Source organism: Micromesistius poutassou, assembly GCF_964030765.1.
Source record: "Micromesistius poutassou genome assembly, chromosome: 4".
Classification (NCBI taxonomy): domain Eukaryota; kingdom Metazoa; phylum Chordata; class Actinopteri; order Gadiformes; family Gadidae; genus Micromesistius; species Micromesistius poutassou.
In genome coordinates, this window is record NC_140274.1 from 21,728,033 (window position 1) to 21,747,784 (window position 19,752).

General features: G+C 45.8%; 1 protein-coding gene across 1 annotated transcript in view; it reads right to left on the reverse strand.

The window, feature by feature from the left end:
• slc36a4 (solute carrier family 36 member 4) overlaps window positions 1-19,752 on the reverse strand; it is a gene marked incomplete at its 3' end in the record, with an annotated part of 92,649 nt that overhangs the window by 57,887 nt on the left and 15,010 nt on the right. The window contains exons 8-10 of the mRNA XM_084466440.1: window positions 19,433-19,531; window positions 8,263-8,432; window positions 156-325 (exon numbers count right to left, since the gene is read on the reverse strand). Of these exons, the coding sequence (XP_084322566.1) occupies window positions 156-325; window positions 8,263-8,432; window positions 19,433-19,531 (439 nt within the window). The remainder of the gene's footprint in view (window positions 1-155; window positions 326-8,262; window positions 8,433-19,432; window positions 19,532-19,752) is intronic.

Here is a 19,752-nt window from a genome sequence, read left to right on the forward strand (position 1 = left end):
GCTTTGGATGAAAGTGTGCGAGAGAAAAGAAAAAAAAAAAAAAAAGGAGAGAGCTGAAAAAGACGAATAGGAATAAAACCCCTTTGAAGAGCGCGTTAAAGTTGCGCGTGACGACGAAGAGTTAAACCGAGAGAATGGGGGAAGGTTGTACGTACGTGTCAGGCAGACCAGCAGGCCTCGCAGCAGCATCTCGCAGACGCCCCTCCAGGACTCGGGCAGGCGGGCGCACAGCGGGGGCAGCAGGATCTCCGCGGGCACGAAGAACTGGATGGCGAAGCTCACGAACACGCCAAACGAGTACAGGATCTTCACCAGCTGATTGGTCCTGGGGAGGGAGAGGGGCGGGGGCCAAAAACGAGTGATTAGGCGATGAGATCGTTCGAGAACACCAATCTACCATCTAGCACCCACACAGTCTAATTTGACCCCGAAGGATGTTGTGATGCAAGGTTAAGAACCTGCAGGAGGCAAATCCATCTTAAGGAGCTGGAATCCCCAGGTGTCGCACAGCTTCACCGGCACACCAATGCATATAGGCCAGTTTTTCTATTTTTAGCCCATTGCAAAAGTTACCCATCAATTAAGTGTACAGCTAACTTGGGCCAAGAACTCTTGACACTCTTTATTTTATCTTGCTAAAAGATATACACAGCATCCTGTGTCCCCCCGTGCAGACAGTGGGCTCCTTCTTGCTGATCTTTGTAGTTTCTTCCTCACAGCAAACGGCAGTTCTCGGTTCATACGGCCGTCGTGTCTATTAACCCTGACGTTGTGCGGGGCTGACAGTAAGAGGGCAGCCGCGGCAGGACGGCTGCAGGGTGATGGGGAAGACGCCTCGCTCCCGCCCACAACCCTGGTGCACTGGGGGGGAGAACATTTAAAGAAGTAGAACCTTTGAGATGTCTGTGTTCTTTTTCTTTTATATCTTTGAAATACATGTGCTTTGGTTTGACTGATGGTCTATTCTTTTTGTACGGTTCCGCTGGTACCGCTGCTGCTCCTATGAAGGTGGAGAGACAGGACGGGGCTTCTGAAAGCACAGCCAGCAGGCAAAAAGAAGCGGCCGGGCTTGGCATCAACGCCCCGGGCACTGCTTCTGCAGAAGGGGCTTTGAAGAAGAACAGGACTCTGGACACGCCGGGACAGAGTTAACTAAGAATAAGCACCACCGACCGTGAGCTCAATCTGGATAACGGTTTCATAATTAGTTTTCGTTTCTTCATAATTAGGTTGTAAAATAAGGACCTGCTGAAGATCATCTGAAAGGGGTTTTTGGAACAGTTACCAGAACTTAAAAGGGTCTAGGTCACATAGTCCTGATAAGAAAACGGGTTATTATATCCATTATAGGAGCAGTTGGAAGAAGATGCAACCTGTGTTAAAAAAAAAAGCAAACCACTGCTTTAGTTTACCTTTCCTTATCGGAAAGTTACTCGGAGAAGAACCTGGCTTACCACAAATGCATTATTCTAGTGCTGAGCATTTTTTTAAGTCAGCTTTATTGTCAATTCCAAAATAAGTGCAAGACAAATAGAGGAATCTGCATTGCGTTTGTCTCTGACCCACGGTGCAAAAAGTAGAAAAGGATACGATTAGGTACAATGAAATAAAATAAGTAATATTTACAATAAATTAATTCTAAATAGTGCAAAATAATTCAGATTATTCTACTTTGTTTAAGAATGCTTCATTCCGATTGGCTGGGAGGAGGGCATTAACCCGGCAGGTTGCCCGCTGACTTGTCGGTCGTACTTGCTGCTGACTGAGCACAGCGTCATCAAATAGTAGATCAATACGCCGCTTGTATTTTTTTTTTTTCTATCACAGAAATTTCAAACGTGAGGTCCATTGTAAAAATAAACCTTGTTTAAAAAAGTTTCTAAAATGTGTCGGAAATCTATCGGAGGGTCAGGCGATACGTAGTTTCACAAGCGAGATACAATGTGGCAACTAGGTTATTAAACTAGTGATCAGATGCAGCCTTGTGTGGTTGCTATAGAAACTAATTAGCTACAGCTGAGCTCACCGTAGTTCTAAAGGGGACTACTTTTTGAGGGAGATGAACTCAAACAGAGTATACATTTAATAAGCATGCAATATGAATAAGAAAAAGCATAATTATTAAAGTATTTGAATTGTTTTGTTAGGTTGGCAAGCAAGAAGTAGAATAAACGGGATAATCGCCTCAAGGCAGGGCAATAAACAGTTTGATACGCCCGGCTCGTGGAAGGTTACCGCTAAGCCATCCACGAGCCGGGCATATCAAACTGTTTATTGCCCTGCCTCTCGGTGATTATCCCTTACATAATGCAAAGGCAGGCCAAACAAAACAGTTATACAAAACGGTATATATACACAATAAAGTTAAAAAAGTAAATGCTTCAGGGTTCTTTCTTGGGGGCAAATAGGACGGGTTTCAGAGTCCAAGAGTCCGTGGAGGCAGAGGGGAGTGAAGGGAGAGAGGGGAGAGAGCTGAGCTTCCTGACAGCCTGGGTGTGGAAAAAGCTGTTTCCCAGCCTGGCGGAGACGGCACAGAGGCTGCAGTACCGTCTCCCAGAGAGGCAGGAGGCTGGAGAGGCTGTGTGAGGGGGGGGAGGCTGGGGTCAGCCGCCACAATGCTGGTTGCTTTTGTGGGTGAGGCGGGGTTCCGTAGACGTCCAGGAGGGAATGGGGGAGTGGGACACAAGATGATCCGACCAGCAGCCTTCACTGTGCGCTGCAGGGTCTTTGCGGTTGGACGCAGTGCAGCTCCCGTACCCCACAGTGATGCTCTCGATGGTGCCGCTGTAGAAGGAGCATGTGATGGATGGGGGGGGGCGCTAGAGGCGCCGCTGGGACGTTCTTGGCCAGTGATGGTGTGTTGGTTGTCCAAGAGAGCATGTTGTATGTTTGTACGTCCTGGCACTTCAAAAAAGTACTTTGCATCGTGTAGCATCCTATCCTACGTATATCTTCGCTGAATACGTGGATAGGGTAAACCTAGCAATTGTGAGTGGCACAATCATTATTGTACCGACAGCGATGTATTGTTGTTTCTCCTTCTTTTGACAAATGTACTGTACTGGATAAACGCTGTCTGCTAAATACCCTTGAAAGGCCCATTGAATTGAACCTCCAATGTAAATATTTGGGAAGCAATAAATAATGCGGCAGCTGAAGTTACCGGCTAACGTGGTAGAGGCTTATCTAGAATACAATGGGCCACTTGGCATAGATCACCCTGTATCACCCCACAGCACAACTTTAAGTGGTTCAAAGTGACTGCATTCTTGTATACATACTCGAAGACCAATATACATGATGACTTGGAGGAGGAATCCATATTGTTCCTGGCGATGTTTTGTCTTTTGACAAAGTGGACACATCACATCCCATTAGATCACAAGGGGTGCCCAAGCTTTTAAACCAAGGTGGGTCGCTACCCATCCAGCCAATCAATGTCCAGTCTCACTGTCACATTAAACAAATCATTATTGGCTTCCCATAAGAAGATCTCCGTCTTGCTATTGGGCCGTTCCATCAAGGCATCGATTCTTCATCAAGCTGACGCTATGCACCATACCAAACAGGACCTACGCTAAGTCGAACGGTTTATTTATTGAGACATGCAAGTGTCGGCCTACTCTGTAAACCGCAGCCTGGCAACCACAGAGCACCAAGGACCATGCTAGAGAGATGAACGAGAGTTCACACGGCTGTTATGACCGGGAGGGCCGTTCCCCTGCAATGACACCTTCAACCTCTGCACGCGGCCCAATGGCCAGCACAGGGGGATGGGCTGCTAATAAGCAATGGCCAAGAGAGAGAGAGTGAGAGCCAGAGAGCCAGAGAGCCAGATAGCCAGAGAGCCAGAGAGAGTGAGAGCCAGAGAGACAGAGAAAGAGAGAGAGCCAGAGAGACAGAGAGAGAGAGAGCCAGGGACCCAGAGAGAGAGAGAGCCAGAGAGACAGAGAAAGAGAGAGAGCGAGAGAGAGTGAGAGCCAGATAGCCAGAGAGCCAGAGAGAGAGAGAGAGAGAGCCAGAGAGCGAGAGGGATAGAAGCCTGAAAGTACGATTTAATAGCCACTCAAGAAGAGTTATGCAAAAAGGTAATAACAGATTAAAGCCCTCTATGGGTGTATGGCTTAGTGCTTATGGAAAATAATATACGGCAGCATTGTGCAATCCATGAATGCTAGACTGATTACGCTAAAGAAAGCAGAAGAGACGGCGGCGAGGAGTCACGCGAGCCAACGTGATGTGTGTGTGTGTGTGTGTGTGAAGTGTGTGCACGTGGTGAGCGCCCCCGTGTGAGAGATGGTCTTGAAAGACGTTATTGACCGTCTTCCAGGGGCCATCATTACTCTCCTGCTCACGTGAACACTGCCGTACACACGCCACGCCACGCCGTCCGTACAAACGATAAACCTCGGCAGTCAATTATGGGATGCCCCGATTCAGCAGGAGTGGGGACTTGTCGGTTATCTACGCGGGCCTGGCAGTATGATCCATGCACTACATTAATACATGGCTATGGTGCCGGCTAGGTCGGCGCTCTGGCAGCTTGCAGCAGTCCTAGTGGTTGATTTATAGTGCACTTTGTGTTAAAGTAGAGCAAGGCGGAGGCAGGGGCTGGGTTAGGATAACAGGGTCCAACCCTCGCACCCTACAAAATAAAACATTCTCCCGGCCCACTGGCTCCAGCACCCCGGGCACCTGGGCACCTGGGCACCTGGGCACCTGGGCACCTGGGCACCTGGGCACCCGGGCACCTGGGCACCCAGCCAGGGTACTGGGTGGGTCCATCACCTTTAAATAAAGATACAGTAAATGCAGATATGCGTTTTAATGACCGTTTTGGTATTGGCCTTTAAAAGAAACTGCAGATCTGTACAGTAAATGCACCCGGTCTTGTCGCCACCTGCATGTGCCTTAATCAATGCATTCTGTGTGTTTTTGTATTTGGTAGCAAGCCTAGGCTTTTACTGCGGATAAGGAGCTAATGACATCTGCAGTAGCATCCATTACGGGAGGGGGGGGAAATTCTCCAGAGATGTCTCTCCTCTGCCTAATTTGATTTGTGCCAGGTGATTTACCGAATAAGCAATAAACAACCTTTAGCCATTAGCGTGGTGTTTAATCCACCTGGATGTATAATTGAATACCCCGTAACGTGACGTTACCTGATGAATGTTTGGTGAATTTTTTTCGATAAAGAAGAGAAATAAGAGATCACGGGTTAAGCAACACAGGACAGGACTGTATATTACAGATCAGAGTACACCTTTTCCATTTGAATACATGTTATAGGTTTTTTGTAATACTTTACAATAAGGTTTCTTTAATTTACCATTCATTTACATTAGTTAATGCATTAATGAGCATCATTATATAACATTAGCATAGGGGTTAGTGTGCGGGTTAGGGTTAGGGTTAGGTCGTTTATGTCAAGGGTTAGCCCTTAACATAACTGTATCAAATGATGCACACATAAATGTCTTAGTTTTCATGAAAAACATTAGAACATGAGGATTTCTAGAACGTAGGGTTAGCCTACGCTAACCTTTTTAATTGTAATGCTAATTACTGCATTAACTGATGTTAATGAATGGTTCATTATTGTAAAGTGTTGTATCCATTTTGTATTGTTTTAAGTTTGATACAAAATGCGTCTCAAACTGAAGTCATTTCAGTGTAACCTTGAAAACCTAAAAGGCGTTGATAGCATTAGCACCCAGCCCTACGTGAGACCGTAACACCTCATTTCAATTTAAAAACAATAACATACGATGTTAAACAAAAGACGACTTGACCGAGCACTTTGTGTGCTGACAAGGCACGCTGGATTTGTTTGGCCTCGTCTCTAATATCATTTGAAACGGGAAGAATGTTTCTTTAACCCCGCTCTGGTGCACGCTGACACACACACTACATGTCTGCCGGCATTATGGAAACGGATTAGCTTTCATTATCACATTCCTCCACCCCCGAGGAGTCCACACACTCCATCCGTCAGCTGGGCCAAAGTTGTTGAGCAGTTATTTTTTTCATTGTGCTGATACTCAGTTGGGGCCAATATGTGAGCCTGTCAACATTCTTGTTTCATGTTATTTTTGGCGCAGCAAGTAGGAACTCAACTATTCCTAGAATGCATTATGCCGGGCCTTGTGGACCTTTTCAGTGATGTTTTCTTGAATGGCAAACTTCCCATTTTCTCTGCAAATAGGAGAATTGGAATACAGGGCATTACACTCTTACACATGCAATTACACCGTCAACTGAAGCATGCAGTTGTTTTGCTGCCCGGGAGACATAAGGTGCAGTGTGTGGAATTAAGTGGCATCTTGCAGAACGGAAATGGAATATAATATTCATAAGTATGTTTTAATTACTGTATAATCCCATGAAAATAAGAATCTACATTGGGAGTGGGTTATCTTTCACAGAGCCCGCAACGTTGCACCGCTAAGATTCAACAGTAAAACGGCTCTGGAGAGAATAAAGAGAATTTTTAATTCTATCAACTGCTTTTTTAATTCTGTCAACTTTCAATAAAAGTTTAATTCCACCTCCGGTATCAGCTTTAACACTATGAGATATGAAATAATGCTTAACCCTCTCTGGACACAAGATATCAAAGTAAAACCCTGCCCAGACCGAGCCCCTTACACACACACACACACACACACACACACACACACACACACACACACACACACACACACACACACACACACACACACACACACACACACACACTGTGTAAGTGTTCCACAGAATTCCGCTGTTTCAGCTGGAATTCGAAAACCGTGAGATTTAAGAATAAATGAGAGTTCTAGGAAGGAGGGGGCATGTTATCCCTATGGTTACGGCCCACGGTAATTGTGTGATACTTTTTTTAGTGCCTGCGTCATGTATAGGTGTTATAATTAAGCAATAGATCACGACAGGCTGTGGTATGTGCTCCTTATACCACAGTTAAGGGGCGTTGTCCGTCCCGACGCGCAGCGCGGGGCGGCGGGCGGCATAATGAGAACGCCATAATGAGAACATTTCACTGACTGAAGTGATCTATTGCTTTTATAAAACGGTTATGTAACGAATACAAAAAAGTAGTCCCTCCTGGCTGCCTGCAAAGTGTACGGCGGTTGCTATGCAACACACCGTAGCGTCCTTCGGTGGGAGAAGGCTAGGCTAGAGACGGTAGCCTACTGTCGAGTTCACTCACCGTGTGCCTATTGCTTTACAACATTTCCACCCTCTCCAGCAATCAACATATTTTTTAGGCTTCAGTGAACTATGCAATTGCTTTTATATATAAATAAACAACAAATTTATTATTATTATTATTAAGTTCAAGAACTCTGTAAACTGAAAGGGCGTCATATCTGTGTGTATACGCTCAATATACAGTTGGGAAGTCGGGAACCAATCACATCGCTTGATTTAAGCCACCCGTTTTGTAATGAGTCAACGACTGGAACGAGCTCCTCACATCCATACACACACACACACACACACACACACACACACAATGGCGTTATACTATAAGTGTTCGAGAAGCGTAACTTTCAGACGTCAAGAATTTTTTTCTTTGCCTACCAGTTCACAAACTGGTAGGCAAAGACAGACATGACACTGACATGACACACACTGACATACATGGGATTCAGTTTGCAATCTGTATGCCACAAAATGATATGATCTTCAGAAAAGGCTGTAGGTACGTGGGGCATCCATACAGCCTAGAGTGTATGATCCGTGCCTCTGGTTTGTTCTGAGGTGGTGAAGACTTTGACTTTGTGACGTGGAATCAGAATTAGTGATTTTTCGATGGGATTTGGGATTGCTGGTCAAGCGGCTGGGAAGTGTGGCTGGATCGGTGTGAAAAAAGGAGGCATGACAGAGATATTATAGATTGCAGGTTTTCCAACAATAAAATGTCCGACGCCTTCACCCGGTTGAGAAATAACCCAACGCTTCAGTCCAACTACAGCTCCGACACTAAATACAGGTTTTACAATCACATTTTCTGATTGGTTCACATCGGTGCCTCTTCCGGATCATGCCACCGTCTACGTGGAGAAAGACGTCGTGGCGGATGAATGACAACTGCAATCAATCACGACGGTGTACAATCAATCGCGTAAGATTAAAATGGGGAGGTGAAGGTGAAGAAGGAGCTCATCAAAAAGCTTGGATAAGCTGTCGGTGGGCGGCGGAGGGGGGGGGGGGAGGGGGGAGGGGGGGGGCGGCGGGAGGCGGGGGGGGGGGGGTGCTTACCAGGCATCGTGCGGCAGGTTGAGGGTGATGCTGCCTTTGATGCTGTCGCCAAAGTGGAGGTAGCCCAGGGTCCCCAAGGTGACGTAGAGGACGGTCACGATGCCCATGCCAATGTTCAGGGCCATGGGGAAGCGCTTGGGGTCCCTCATCTGGTTCTCCAGGGGTAGCACCTGGACAGGTACACAGCGTGTGTTGAGTGAGTGCCCCGTGCACTGACTGTGTTGCCATGTGCGTTAACAAGTCGATGAATAAACATTACAAGACAAGACACATCGGGATTGCCTTGGATAGCACAGTGGAGGAAAAATGTGTCATCAAAAAGGAAGGTTAGTACTACCCAAGGACAGAGTCCGTGGAATAATGACATTTCTTAAATATTTCATCGGTAATTTTCACAGAAAAGTGCAATGTACAGAGCATACGACGAGTATTTTATAATTGCATCGGTGCAGCAGGCTGTCTGCCAAGTACGTCTCATGTACAGCAGCAGGATCTCTCTCCGGAGAGTGGACCAGCGCCATTATTCATCCCACAGCTAACCCACATTGAAGGTCCGTCCCTAGGGGGGGGGGACGGGGATCAGCGTGCCGGGGACCAGCGGATACGGCGAAAGCCGTCGCCACCGGCGGCCACCGCCTTCTTTTAATTTTTCCTCTCATGTAAAAGTCATGACACTAGCTCATGAAACTGGAGCTCAAGGGCGGGGGGGGGGGTGGGTGCTGTAATTGGGAGTGTGAAAGGGGCTCTGATGGAAGTGTCCGCACTGTCTCATTGGATCCCGGTTCCAGAGCTTTCTCTGTAAAGTCCGGCGTACTCAGGAGCTATTCACAGTCACACTTTAAAACAGCCCCGGAGCCTAGGAGGTTTAGGGGCATCTCTGAAGAACTCACGCCTGAATCGTCAAGGTTTATTTATATATTTATTTTGTTTATGGATTTGAAAAAAGATGTGGTACAGTTTAGTTTAGAATGACAAGGAGATGAGGACACTGCTACTCCAGTAATGGAAGAGGGGTATTGTTTTACCTTGGTGGAAGATCTGTTAGAGAGGACTGACAAACCAATTCCTTGACTTCTTTAGTACCGGCTTTCTTCGATCATACAAATCACACATTCAAACCTAAAACCCCAACATGGAGCAACTTTGCTTTAGGTGTTATTTTATTTTAGTTGTAGTCCAAGAATATGTAAAATATATATGTACAAATTTTAAAAAGTAGACAATGTTACCAAAAACATAAAATACATACTTGTGTGTTCTGATTGGAGACTGTGCTGATTTGCTGCTTGCTGTGTGAGAATCTGACTCTTTATTCTAGCTTTACCAACTGCTGCATAGTGATGCTCTTTTAGCATCAGCCAACACCCACATCCAAACCTCTGGGACGTCATCAAACGCAGTTAGTGTCAGGGCATGAACAAGTCTGTAAAGAACCTACCAGACTTCCTTGCGCTGAGTTTCATTTGAACACTTGGTTTTAACAGTGATGTATCTTCAACTATATTAAATGTAGTTTAAACTACATCAAGTAGAATAGTGTTTTGTTTATTTATTTTCTTGTTTATGGTTTTAGTTTAGAGTTTATTCTTTTGTCTATTTTTATTGTTTTAATTAACACTTTGATGTTGAACAATGTGGTCTCGGCCTAGGAAGCAGCGGCTGGTATTGACATAGGTTGATTTAAGGTGACATACAGGCACTGTTGACCGCGCCCGCTGGACATGCACAAAGTACTAGTAGTTACTAGTATTACTAGTAGTTAATTTGATGCACCTGGTCAACATGAGGTGCTGCAAAGCTAGACAGCAGAAATTCACAGCTGATGATCCATCTATGATATTGTGATTAAAAAAGTATTAATCTCCTCAAACATCCAACTTCCCCACAGACTTGAAAACGTCTCTACAGTTGCAAAGTCAGCTCAAGTCTAATAATATCGTATAATCAGTCATCTTCAGCCACTTATCCATCATTTGGAAAGATGTAGAATACATGCTGTATAGGGCTTTTGTAAATGTTAGCAACAAAGGGGGGGGGAGGAAGAATGTTTTTGAAGCCTTTATTTTCGTAATCTGTCTCAAAACAGCAGATTTGGAGGGGAATGGGCATTTGGAGGCCTACACCATTATTTGTTCCAGAACATATATCAACCCAACAAGGGACCACGTTGTGTCACGCAATTGGACCCAAAAAAACCGCCCAATATTTTTGCCTGACTTCTTCATCTGTCATTGTTTGCTTGAATTGGCTGTCCATCATTCAAAGCTGAAAAATAGTTCATTATGTTAATCAGGGCTGCAGGTAAATACTATTTATGTACTCACAAAAGCGTGACAATGCGAGAATGCGAGTGTCATGGGGTAGCTATCAACAGCTCTAGTGAAACAGGCACTCATTTTAACCCCCAATAACACGCTTGAGTTACGATCAGGTGAACTTGTACAGAATAAGGTAAAACATGTTGAGCAGAATATCAACATGGATTTCCCCACCTGGTTTTCTATTTAGCTATTTTCATAAAAATAAAAAATAAAACATTGACAAATAGCTGCTTTCATTTCATGTGACTCATTTTGATGAACTATTTTCCACAAGGAATTTATCTTGACAGGCTATTCCTGCAGTAGCAGCAGCAGCAGCATCATAACCATGGCCGGACGCCGTCCTGACGGAGTGGAGAGCTTCTTGAGGAGATGAGCTTCAGGGGGTTTCAACGGTCCTACGTCTTCCTCTATGGGGGATTTTTGGGATTGGGGGGAAAGGCAAGGGAGTACATCCCAGTTACTGGCCAACAGCCAGGCTTAGTTGAGGTAAATCTGTGCTGTTTCACTCTAATGGATCTCAAGGGACACCTCTCTATCCGGCCGGCAGGGGCTAAAGAACCCCATTAATCCCTGTGAGTGGAAGAGGTGCCCACATCTCTCCAAAGCATGCCGCAGGCCCGACTCGCAACAGAGAGCGTAGGGACAGTACCATCTCGGGTAAAACCGGGGGTACTGCAATCGCTCACAGTAGGAAAAAAAACGATGTTTAGTCTTTTCCCAATGATTTGACTTTGATTTATGTCAAACAAAACTGTCATTATGAACAGCTGTCTCTTGAAAGACACGTCCTACACCGTCAACATCTGCTGTCCCGAATCCTTTCATCAGCCCACCAGCTCACCTCCTACGCTGCTGCCGCTGCGTTACAGAGTTCAACCTTCTACCACGCTTCTGCTCCTCTCATTTACTTTTGATTCGACATTCAGCGGCGCGAGTGGTGCAGAGAGGACTGTCCTTGTGTTGCTTTGAAGTATGCAGGCATCTGAATCTGTGTTGAATCTGAACCTGTGTTTTGGGGAATATGGCAAAAAAACGGCATAGATTCTAGATGTTGATGATCATATGAGACCAGTAAGATATTACCTAGCTGTTAAAAGTTAAAACAGCTAGCAACACTGACACATCCACGTCACTGTCTACAAGTTCCTCTACTTTGCAGTTTTCTATTAACACTTAGATAAATTTGATTTACTGAAGCACCAATCTGGCCAAAAGCTGATAATCTGGTGACACATATTAATACGACACCTCAACTCCTGCGTGTGTTTGAGACTGTGTGAGACTGTGTGTTTGTTTGTGTGTGTGTGTGGGGGGGGGGGGGATGAGTTTGAGTGTCAATGTGTTTATTGATCATACTTTACAATTTTTGAATGTCACATTTCCTCATTGTAAAAGGGACAGATAATATAATATACCCAAACAATGAATTAAATCCCAAACAAATACTCCCAGATTCAGTTACACCCCTCCCTGACAAATGGTTACCACCCTTTCAACAATATAATCAAAAAAGATGAATCATTGTACCGGGACAAGTAGCTGAAAGAGAATACAGAACAATACTGAAAGGGGCTATAGATAAAAGAGAAAATATATAATAAATAATAATAATAATAATAATAATATGAATAAATAGCCCTCTTTTTTCTGTATCTCTGAATGATGAGGGTTAATTCCACCAGGAAATCCTTTTGATTCAAACTTTAATAGGTTTTAAAAATAGAAACCCAAGTTAGTTGAAGCATATTATTTTTTACACGAGTTGGGGTCGTGGGTGAGAGAGACGTCTCGCATGAAAAACGCTGTGGCAGTTTCAAACTCAACAACGTCTTCCCACAATGACGAATCCTTCCAAAAAACCCAATTGCTACCAACATAATAACTAACATAGCAGTGACCCTGTGCTCCCAATATGGCAGCAGTCATTGCGATGTGACATGACGATGTACAAGATAAAATGAAAAACTCCACAAAGAAGCACATTGATATTGCTGGCATAATTCTCAAGGAATGAGCTGTCAGACATTAACCTCCTGGAGACAGATGGTAATCAAGTTCTGATTATCATTTTTTATCATTAACCTTAAAACCTTCTGAGTAGATACGAGTTATGCATTTGAATGGGATTACAGCAAAAGAATGTGTGAGTCAAAGATCTCCGATTTTTAATTAAAAAAACATTTCCTTATATTCATACATTGCTGCGGAGACGAGATGTTCTTTTGGGTCAAAAACTGGAGTTGCTTTGAGTGCTTTGATTTAGAATATTAAAGAGCAAGGCGGGTTTAGATTGAATCTGACTGGAGCAGAAGGAAATGATCTCCACATTAGTGTTATTTATTTAAGGCTCCCAGTTTCAATATTCATTTCAAAGTAATTGTCCTGTGCTGCATAGGGTTTGGTACCCAAGCCCGGTACCGTTATGGCACCGGTTCTTTAGCGACCGGTACCTACCGTACCGACTTTCAATGCACATTTCGGTGCCGTGCCAAATGGATCCCGTAGTAGCAAGGAGTGTTACTTTGCGTAGCATTTTTAAATCCCCCAAAACTGCCAGCCGGCGTTTTGACATATCCATGTGTTTTCCCGGGTTGCATCACGAATGCGATTTCATTGGACAGAGAGTCCAAGTAGCGTCACAGTAGTGTATTTGCATAACGCAAAACTGATTGGCCGACGGATCCGCCGCTGCCCAGAAAAGTTGAACATTTCTCAACTTTTTGGACGCAGGCAACGGAGCCAACAGAACGGATGGACCCACAATGCATTTCGACAGCGCCCCATGCAAGGTCAATGGGATCCGTCAACGGACGTGTGCGGTGTGTGAAGGCGGCATAAGAGCTGTGTGGGGCTGTGAGTGGAGCGGCTGTGTGTGTGTGTGTGTGTGTGTGTGTGTGTGTGTGTGTGTGTGTGTGTGTGTGTGTGTGTGTGTGTGTGTGTGTGTGTGTGTGTGTGTGTGTGTGTGTGAGGCTGGCACTCAACAGGTGGCAGAGTTAACAAGCGCACACGCAGCGGGCACCGCCGTACCCAGACAGTGATTGGTGAACGAGTGGTGCTTGCACACACACACACACACACACACACACACACACACACACACACACACACACACACACACACACACACACACACACACACACACACACACACACACACACACACACACACACACGAGCCAGCAAGATAGACAGAGTCTCTGTGCAGCAAGTCGGCGAGTCGACCAATGGCGTTCTGATGACGACAACGCAACGCATGCTCATCACGTTTATGAAATGGCCCTCGGCATGTATGACGCCTAGCAATAAACACGTATGACCATGTTGAGCACAACAAAAAAAAAAAAAATGACATGACACACACACACCCGGTGTGGACACACACACCTGTGATGTCCCAAGGGGCTGATCTCCAAAACGGCGCTAATCACCTGGTGGCATGTCATGGCACCTATAACATAGTTCCCTTTCCTTTCTTTCCCGATTCTATACATTATAAGGTTTTTTTTTCATCGGGCATGCCGTCTTGCGTATTTCATGGAATGGACAGATTCTGATGACTCACTGCATTATGTGGTTGATCATTTGACGGTGGAAATATGTATACAGGCATGCAGACAACCTTTCCTTTCCTTCCTTTCCTTCCTTTCCTTGGTGTATGACTACCGTGAAACTGAGCAGGGCCAGAACAATGCATACACGGGTAGGGGAAAGTGGAGATGGGGAACGTAAGATATGTGAGATAAATGTCTAGTGAGAAAAAGACACCATCTCAAAAGATTGAGGGAAAAGACCAAGCACTTTGAAACAAGATTGGAAGTTAATCAGGCTGCTCTCAATAGTGAGAAATACTGTCACGATTGTTTAATGGCAGTTGCACACATGTGATATGTGGGGTAGGATTCCATCATCATAAAGTATTAATCTGTAAGAGATCTCAACAGGACCAACACAGGATTCACCTTCGGAATGGAGGCTATGTTACGTTTCTCAGTAAAACACTATGAAAGCATCCAAGGCATTGAATAAAAGACTACACTCAATACTGCACTATTCTGGGACTCGCTTCCAATGAATTAACTCTCCATTACAAGTTGATTAGAAAAACAAAAAAAGGTCCTAATTAAAGGTCCTATTAATTCCCAGTTTTAAATCTTGCTTCCTTAGTCACAGAGGCAAAACACTGCATTGGATGTTGATAAGTCAAGACAAAGGTTATAAAACAAGGTGAAAGACGAATATTAACGAGATGTTGCCAACGTTGGAATTCCATAGACTAGGATTTGTGAATTTAGAGTGACACTATGTGGGACAATATGAAGATTAGAAGTGCAAGCCTAGACGGGTGTGGTGCAAAACCTCATCCCTTAATCCTTTTCTCTGGAGCACTTATAAAGTTATGAATAAATAAACAAGGCAACAGGGCTTTCTCTTAAGGAAAGCCAAACCCTCAAATAGTGTCTCTATCTTACTGGAGAAGGCTTCCCCCTACTGCCAGTAGGACAATAGCAATGTCAAGTCTATTTCCTTTATTTGTTTATCTGCAATGGGCTGCAGCAGAAATGTAAGTTGTACTACTTTACTCATAGTTTTGTATCACGTCTCCATGTTTCCTGGGGATGTCGAGGTCATGACCCAACTATCAACTGAGATGTTGCATGTTCCTTGGCAATGGCCTGCTACTGAAAGGTGGGTCAAAATGTGCAAAGACTCAAGTGATAATGACCAAATTATGATGATTTCCAAAATAGCCCACGCCGCAAAGAATGTGATTCTTCATTCAGACAGCAAAATCATTATGGCTGGTTCCACGCATAAAGGTTGATAGGTGCTGACCCATTTGAGTCAGAACCCATTTGATTTCCCATCTGGTACTACAGACATTCCCTTCACCCCATTCCCCTTGGTTCCACTGGTTCTGCAGACCTGTGCATATACATAGTTTACTACTACTACTACTACCACCAAGAATATACCTGGTTAACACTGCTGTTGCGGGCTTTCCCCCCAGATGTGTACCATAATGACTGCAGACAGAGCAAGACAGCAACAACGGTTCAGCCGTTTGCATTTCATAGCTATGAAATAGTCTGAACTTTCAATATCCTCGGGAATGTGCAGGTTGAAGCTCAAAAAGTCAACCTGCGGGTTTGTTGGATTAAGTTTTTCCTTGTTTGTCTTTCTCTTCTCGTTTCAGGGGGGGGGCTGAGTGAACACGGACACGGCGGTCGAGGTGTTGAAGTAGGAGAAAATGACGACACGCCGGAATCGATACGCACGTGCAGCTTTGAAAATCTGATCAAACCAACGGGGACCAGGATAAAAAAAACTAATCGCACCAGCGCACACCCGCCTCCACACGACACCCACCACTCAACCCAACTCACCCCAATTCAACCCAGGTCAGCACAGCTGGGTTCAGAGTGACGGGATGGCTAGAAAGGCTAATGAATCCAAATGTGCAACTCACCAAACCGAATTCTAAAAGCCTACCTCAACCTCTGAAAACAGTACAATTCCAGTGGATAACATGTGAAATATATAAACCTATGTTATGTGTACCTATGCGCATGTGTCACACACATGCATAGATACCCACATTAATAAACACACACCCACACACAACTCGGAATAAGTGAACTATTAAGGACCTATTGCCTTTCAAACCTGGACAAACCACAAGGCCTAAATATATTGCGTCATGGAAGGAATCAGAATGCATTTCTTTGTTGAGGTTGAGAAGAGAAAGAAAGAGCTGCAGGAGATCAGCTCTCTGCCAACTCAGCTTCCACTCTTGATGTTCCGTTAAAGTGACTGTCCAAAATGAGTGGGGCCGCCTTCCCTTTCAAGCTGCCAGGCAAAGACTTCTGAGAGGGGAGAATATTAAAGTCATGCAAATTTTCACTCTGATCCCCCCCCCCCCCCCCCCCCCCCTCGCCCCGCCCCAACACAAAAGAAGCCCAAGTATTAAATATACAAATAACCTTCTGAAAAGGGCGAAACGGGGCTCTGTTTAAAAAAAGATGAGCATTCCCAAAGTTCTTCCCTAATCATCTTCTTTGCTTTTAACACTCGTTCTCTGTAGTTCACCTTGCCTAAGCCCCCCCCCCCCCCCCGCCCCCACACACACACACACACACATACCCACCCCCAGCATTAGAGATAGCAAAACTAGTTCTAAGAGTCTGTTCCATCTGCTGCCTCAAGCAAACAAAGCTTTTGACGTTAATGCGGAGACACAGGTTTTGAGAAAGATTCACAGCAGAACTAAAGCATCATGAAAGAGCTGGGGAGGCAGGGGGTGAGGTTTGCCGGCACAGGCTCTTCGTTATCGGAGCGCACCGACACATTCCTCTACCTTGGACACAGGGAGAACATGAGAATTAAAAAGGTTGAGACAAACGCATTACAACGAGGCCACGGACTTCGACAACTAGCCTCTGGTGCCAAACGAACAACTTGCGGGCCAGGCTGTGGCAATTAACGCTAGAAAGAGGAGAGGTGAGATGGGGGTCTGGGGTCTGATGGTGGCATGTCATGTGCTGCAGCCCGCTAACAAGACGCCCCTAATAGGAGTTCTGAATACTTTTAGCTGGACGGCTTGTGTCGGTGGTGGTTCGAAAGGTTCCTTGTTACCAGTGCTAAACCACCAACAAGAGGACACCCATTCCTTCCGCCTGACTCACATTCTCTACTCTTGCTCGGGCAGCTTTTATCACCATGGTTATATTCCTGATGGAGTGGATTCACAATAAGAAAAGGAGCCATTCAAGGGAAATTGACCCAGTTTTTCCCAAACATGGCTCATTCATGCGTGACCTCATCTCGTCTTTTGTGAGCGCTGAATGCGGTGGATAGGTGCGGTGGGAGGACGCCTTTATCGCCTCGGGTTCCTCCCCTGAGATATGAACCCGCTGTGACGGCGAGAGGGGAGCGTCTAGCCAACCCCGGCAGAGAAATCACCTCCTTCACAAGCGGTTGTGCCGGTGGAATCGCTTACCCCCCCCCCCCCCCCCCCCCGATCAGGGTGGGGTGGGCTGGTGGGGGGGGGTGGGTGGGGGCTAGGGTGATATGTACCTCTACACGGCATGCTTCTCGTGGTTTATCCGCCCGGGATTGGTGTGCTGATGGCACGCACACGCCTGCCGGATAATGAGGCTGTCAGCGTGAGTGAGGAGCCGCATGGGGTTGTGGATCATTCCACTGGTTCGGATTGGGGGTGGGGGGGGGGGGGGGGGGAGGTACGGAGGAGAAGGGGATGGGGTGGTGGGAGGCGGGGTTCAGTGATAAGGCGCAGCCACAACTCGAAAGGACAAAGTTATCTCAACTTATCTTAACTTGGCTAACCTCTTTTTATATTCATCTTCTCCCCCGCCCTCTGGCTCGCTCTCTCTCTCTCTCTCTCTCTCTCTCTCTCTCTCTCTCTCTCTCTCTCTCTCTCTCTCTCTCTCTCTCTCTCTCTCTCTCTCTCTCCTCTCTCTCTCTCTCTCTCTCTCTCTCTCTCTCTCTCCTCTCTCTCTCTCCCTCTCTCTCTCTCTCTCCCTCTCTCCCTCCCCCTGACAGAGATGAGATGGGGCGGCGATCCAGGACCGGTGTGCAGGCTTTGCTTGGGTCACGGCTAGATGGGTCAGCGCAGTGATGGCCATCCGAGGGCTGATTAATTGTGTAGGGGCGGTGAATGAGAACTCCTGTGCCCCTCAGTCAATATGCAAGGGAACAAGGCATACATCATCCTGCCCACGGCCATCTCTCCCTCTCTCCCTCTCTCCCCCTCGCTCTCATATCTGTTTTCATTGAGGACACGCATATACACACACACAAACATACTCTCCTCCCTAGTACCCACCAAGCGTATCATAGCATCTTAGATCTGAATCTCTTTTTAAAATCTGAGCCGTGTTTGATCCTTCAGTGTAACTAGACGGTTTGGAGATCTATGTGATCATAGGAGCTGCAACTTGCACACATGTGCATGTATCGTTTCAGTGCGCTATTCCTACGATTTTAAATACTTGGTATACTTATTTTTCAATAGGGCTATTGTAACCGTAAGTAAGGAGGTCTCCAAAGATTTGTTGTGTAGCGATTTGACCACGGGGGGGGGGGGCGCTACATGCGGTCACACCCCCCGCCCTGTTTGCCAACATTTCTACAACTTGGTATTCGGGCCTTATTTGACATGCTGAATCTTTTTGTCTGAAGGAACCATAAGTTCTGTCTGGATAGATTTTGCTGTACCTTAAAAGTTTTGGACTGACCCACAGATCTGGAAAACTGACCGGTAAACCAAAATGACGGTATACATGTATGTGGTATACATGTATGTGGTATACATGCTCTTTAATCATGCCAGACCGTAAGTTGTTGACTTATGGCCGAGTTATGGCCAAGTTATGGTTGGGTTATTTCAAATGTCTACTGGTGCAGGTGGTCACCCAGTTACTCAAGAGTTGTCAAGTATAGAAACCATGGCTAAGCAGGTCTCAAAAATGTAAAGTGCTGCTTTGAGGACAAGGGGCGCAATAACTCAATGCGCAATGAAAAAAAAAAAAACAATCAGCCTCGTTATTCAATCAATCACAAGTGTGCCTCAAAGTGGCCCAGGGAAACGAGTGCGCTCGCTCATTAGCCTTGCTAGCATGTATATGGCGCATACGACGAGTGAGCTCATGCGACCACACACACACACACACACACACACACACACACACACTTCCTTCAGAAAATGCATACACGGCGACTACGTCTAGTTCGGTACTGGAATGCGGGAACGAGCCAGACTTCAGAAAGTACGATAACAAAAAAACTGGTTTGAACATCATAAGGCTGACTGCGGAGACGGGGACTCACCACTCCGATCCCTTCAAAGGCGAAAATGGCCGTTCCGAAGAAAAAAGGGAATCTGCCCACGGGCGCCGTCAGGGGGATGTGCCGGGCGTCTCCGAAATCCTACGGATAAAAAAAAAGACAAAGAAAACTTGAAATAATCACAGAACGGGAAAAATAAAAAGACAACCGGGGATGGATGGGTGAACAGGGTGGGACGGGAGGAGGAGGAGGAGAGGAGAATCACATCAGTCACCTGCATACCCCAATATCCCAACCGCTCAATCCCCTCCTCTCAAAAAGCAACAGGACGAAGGACGAAGTTCAAGAGAACGTCCGTGATG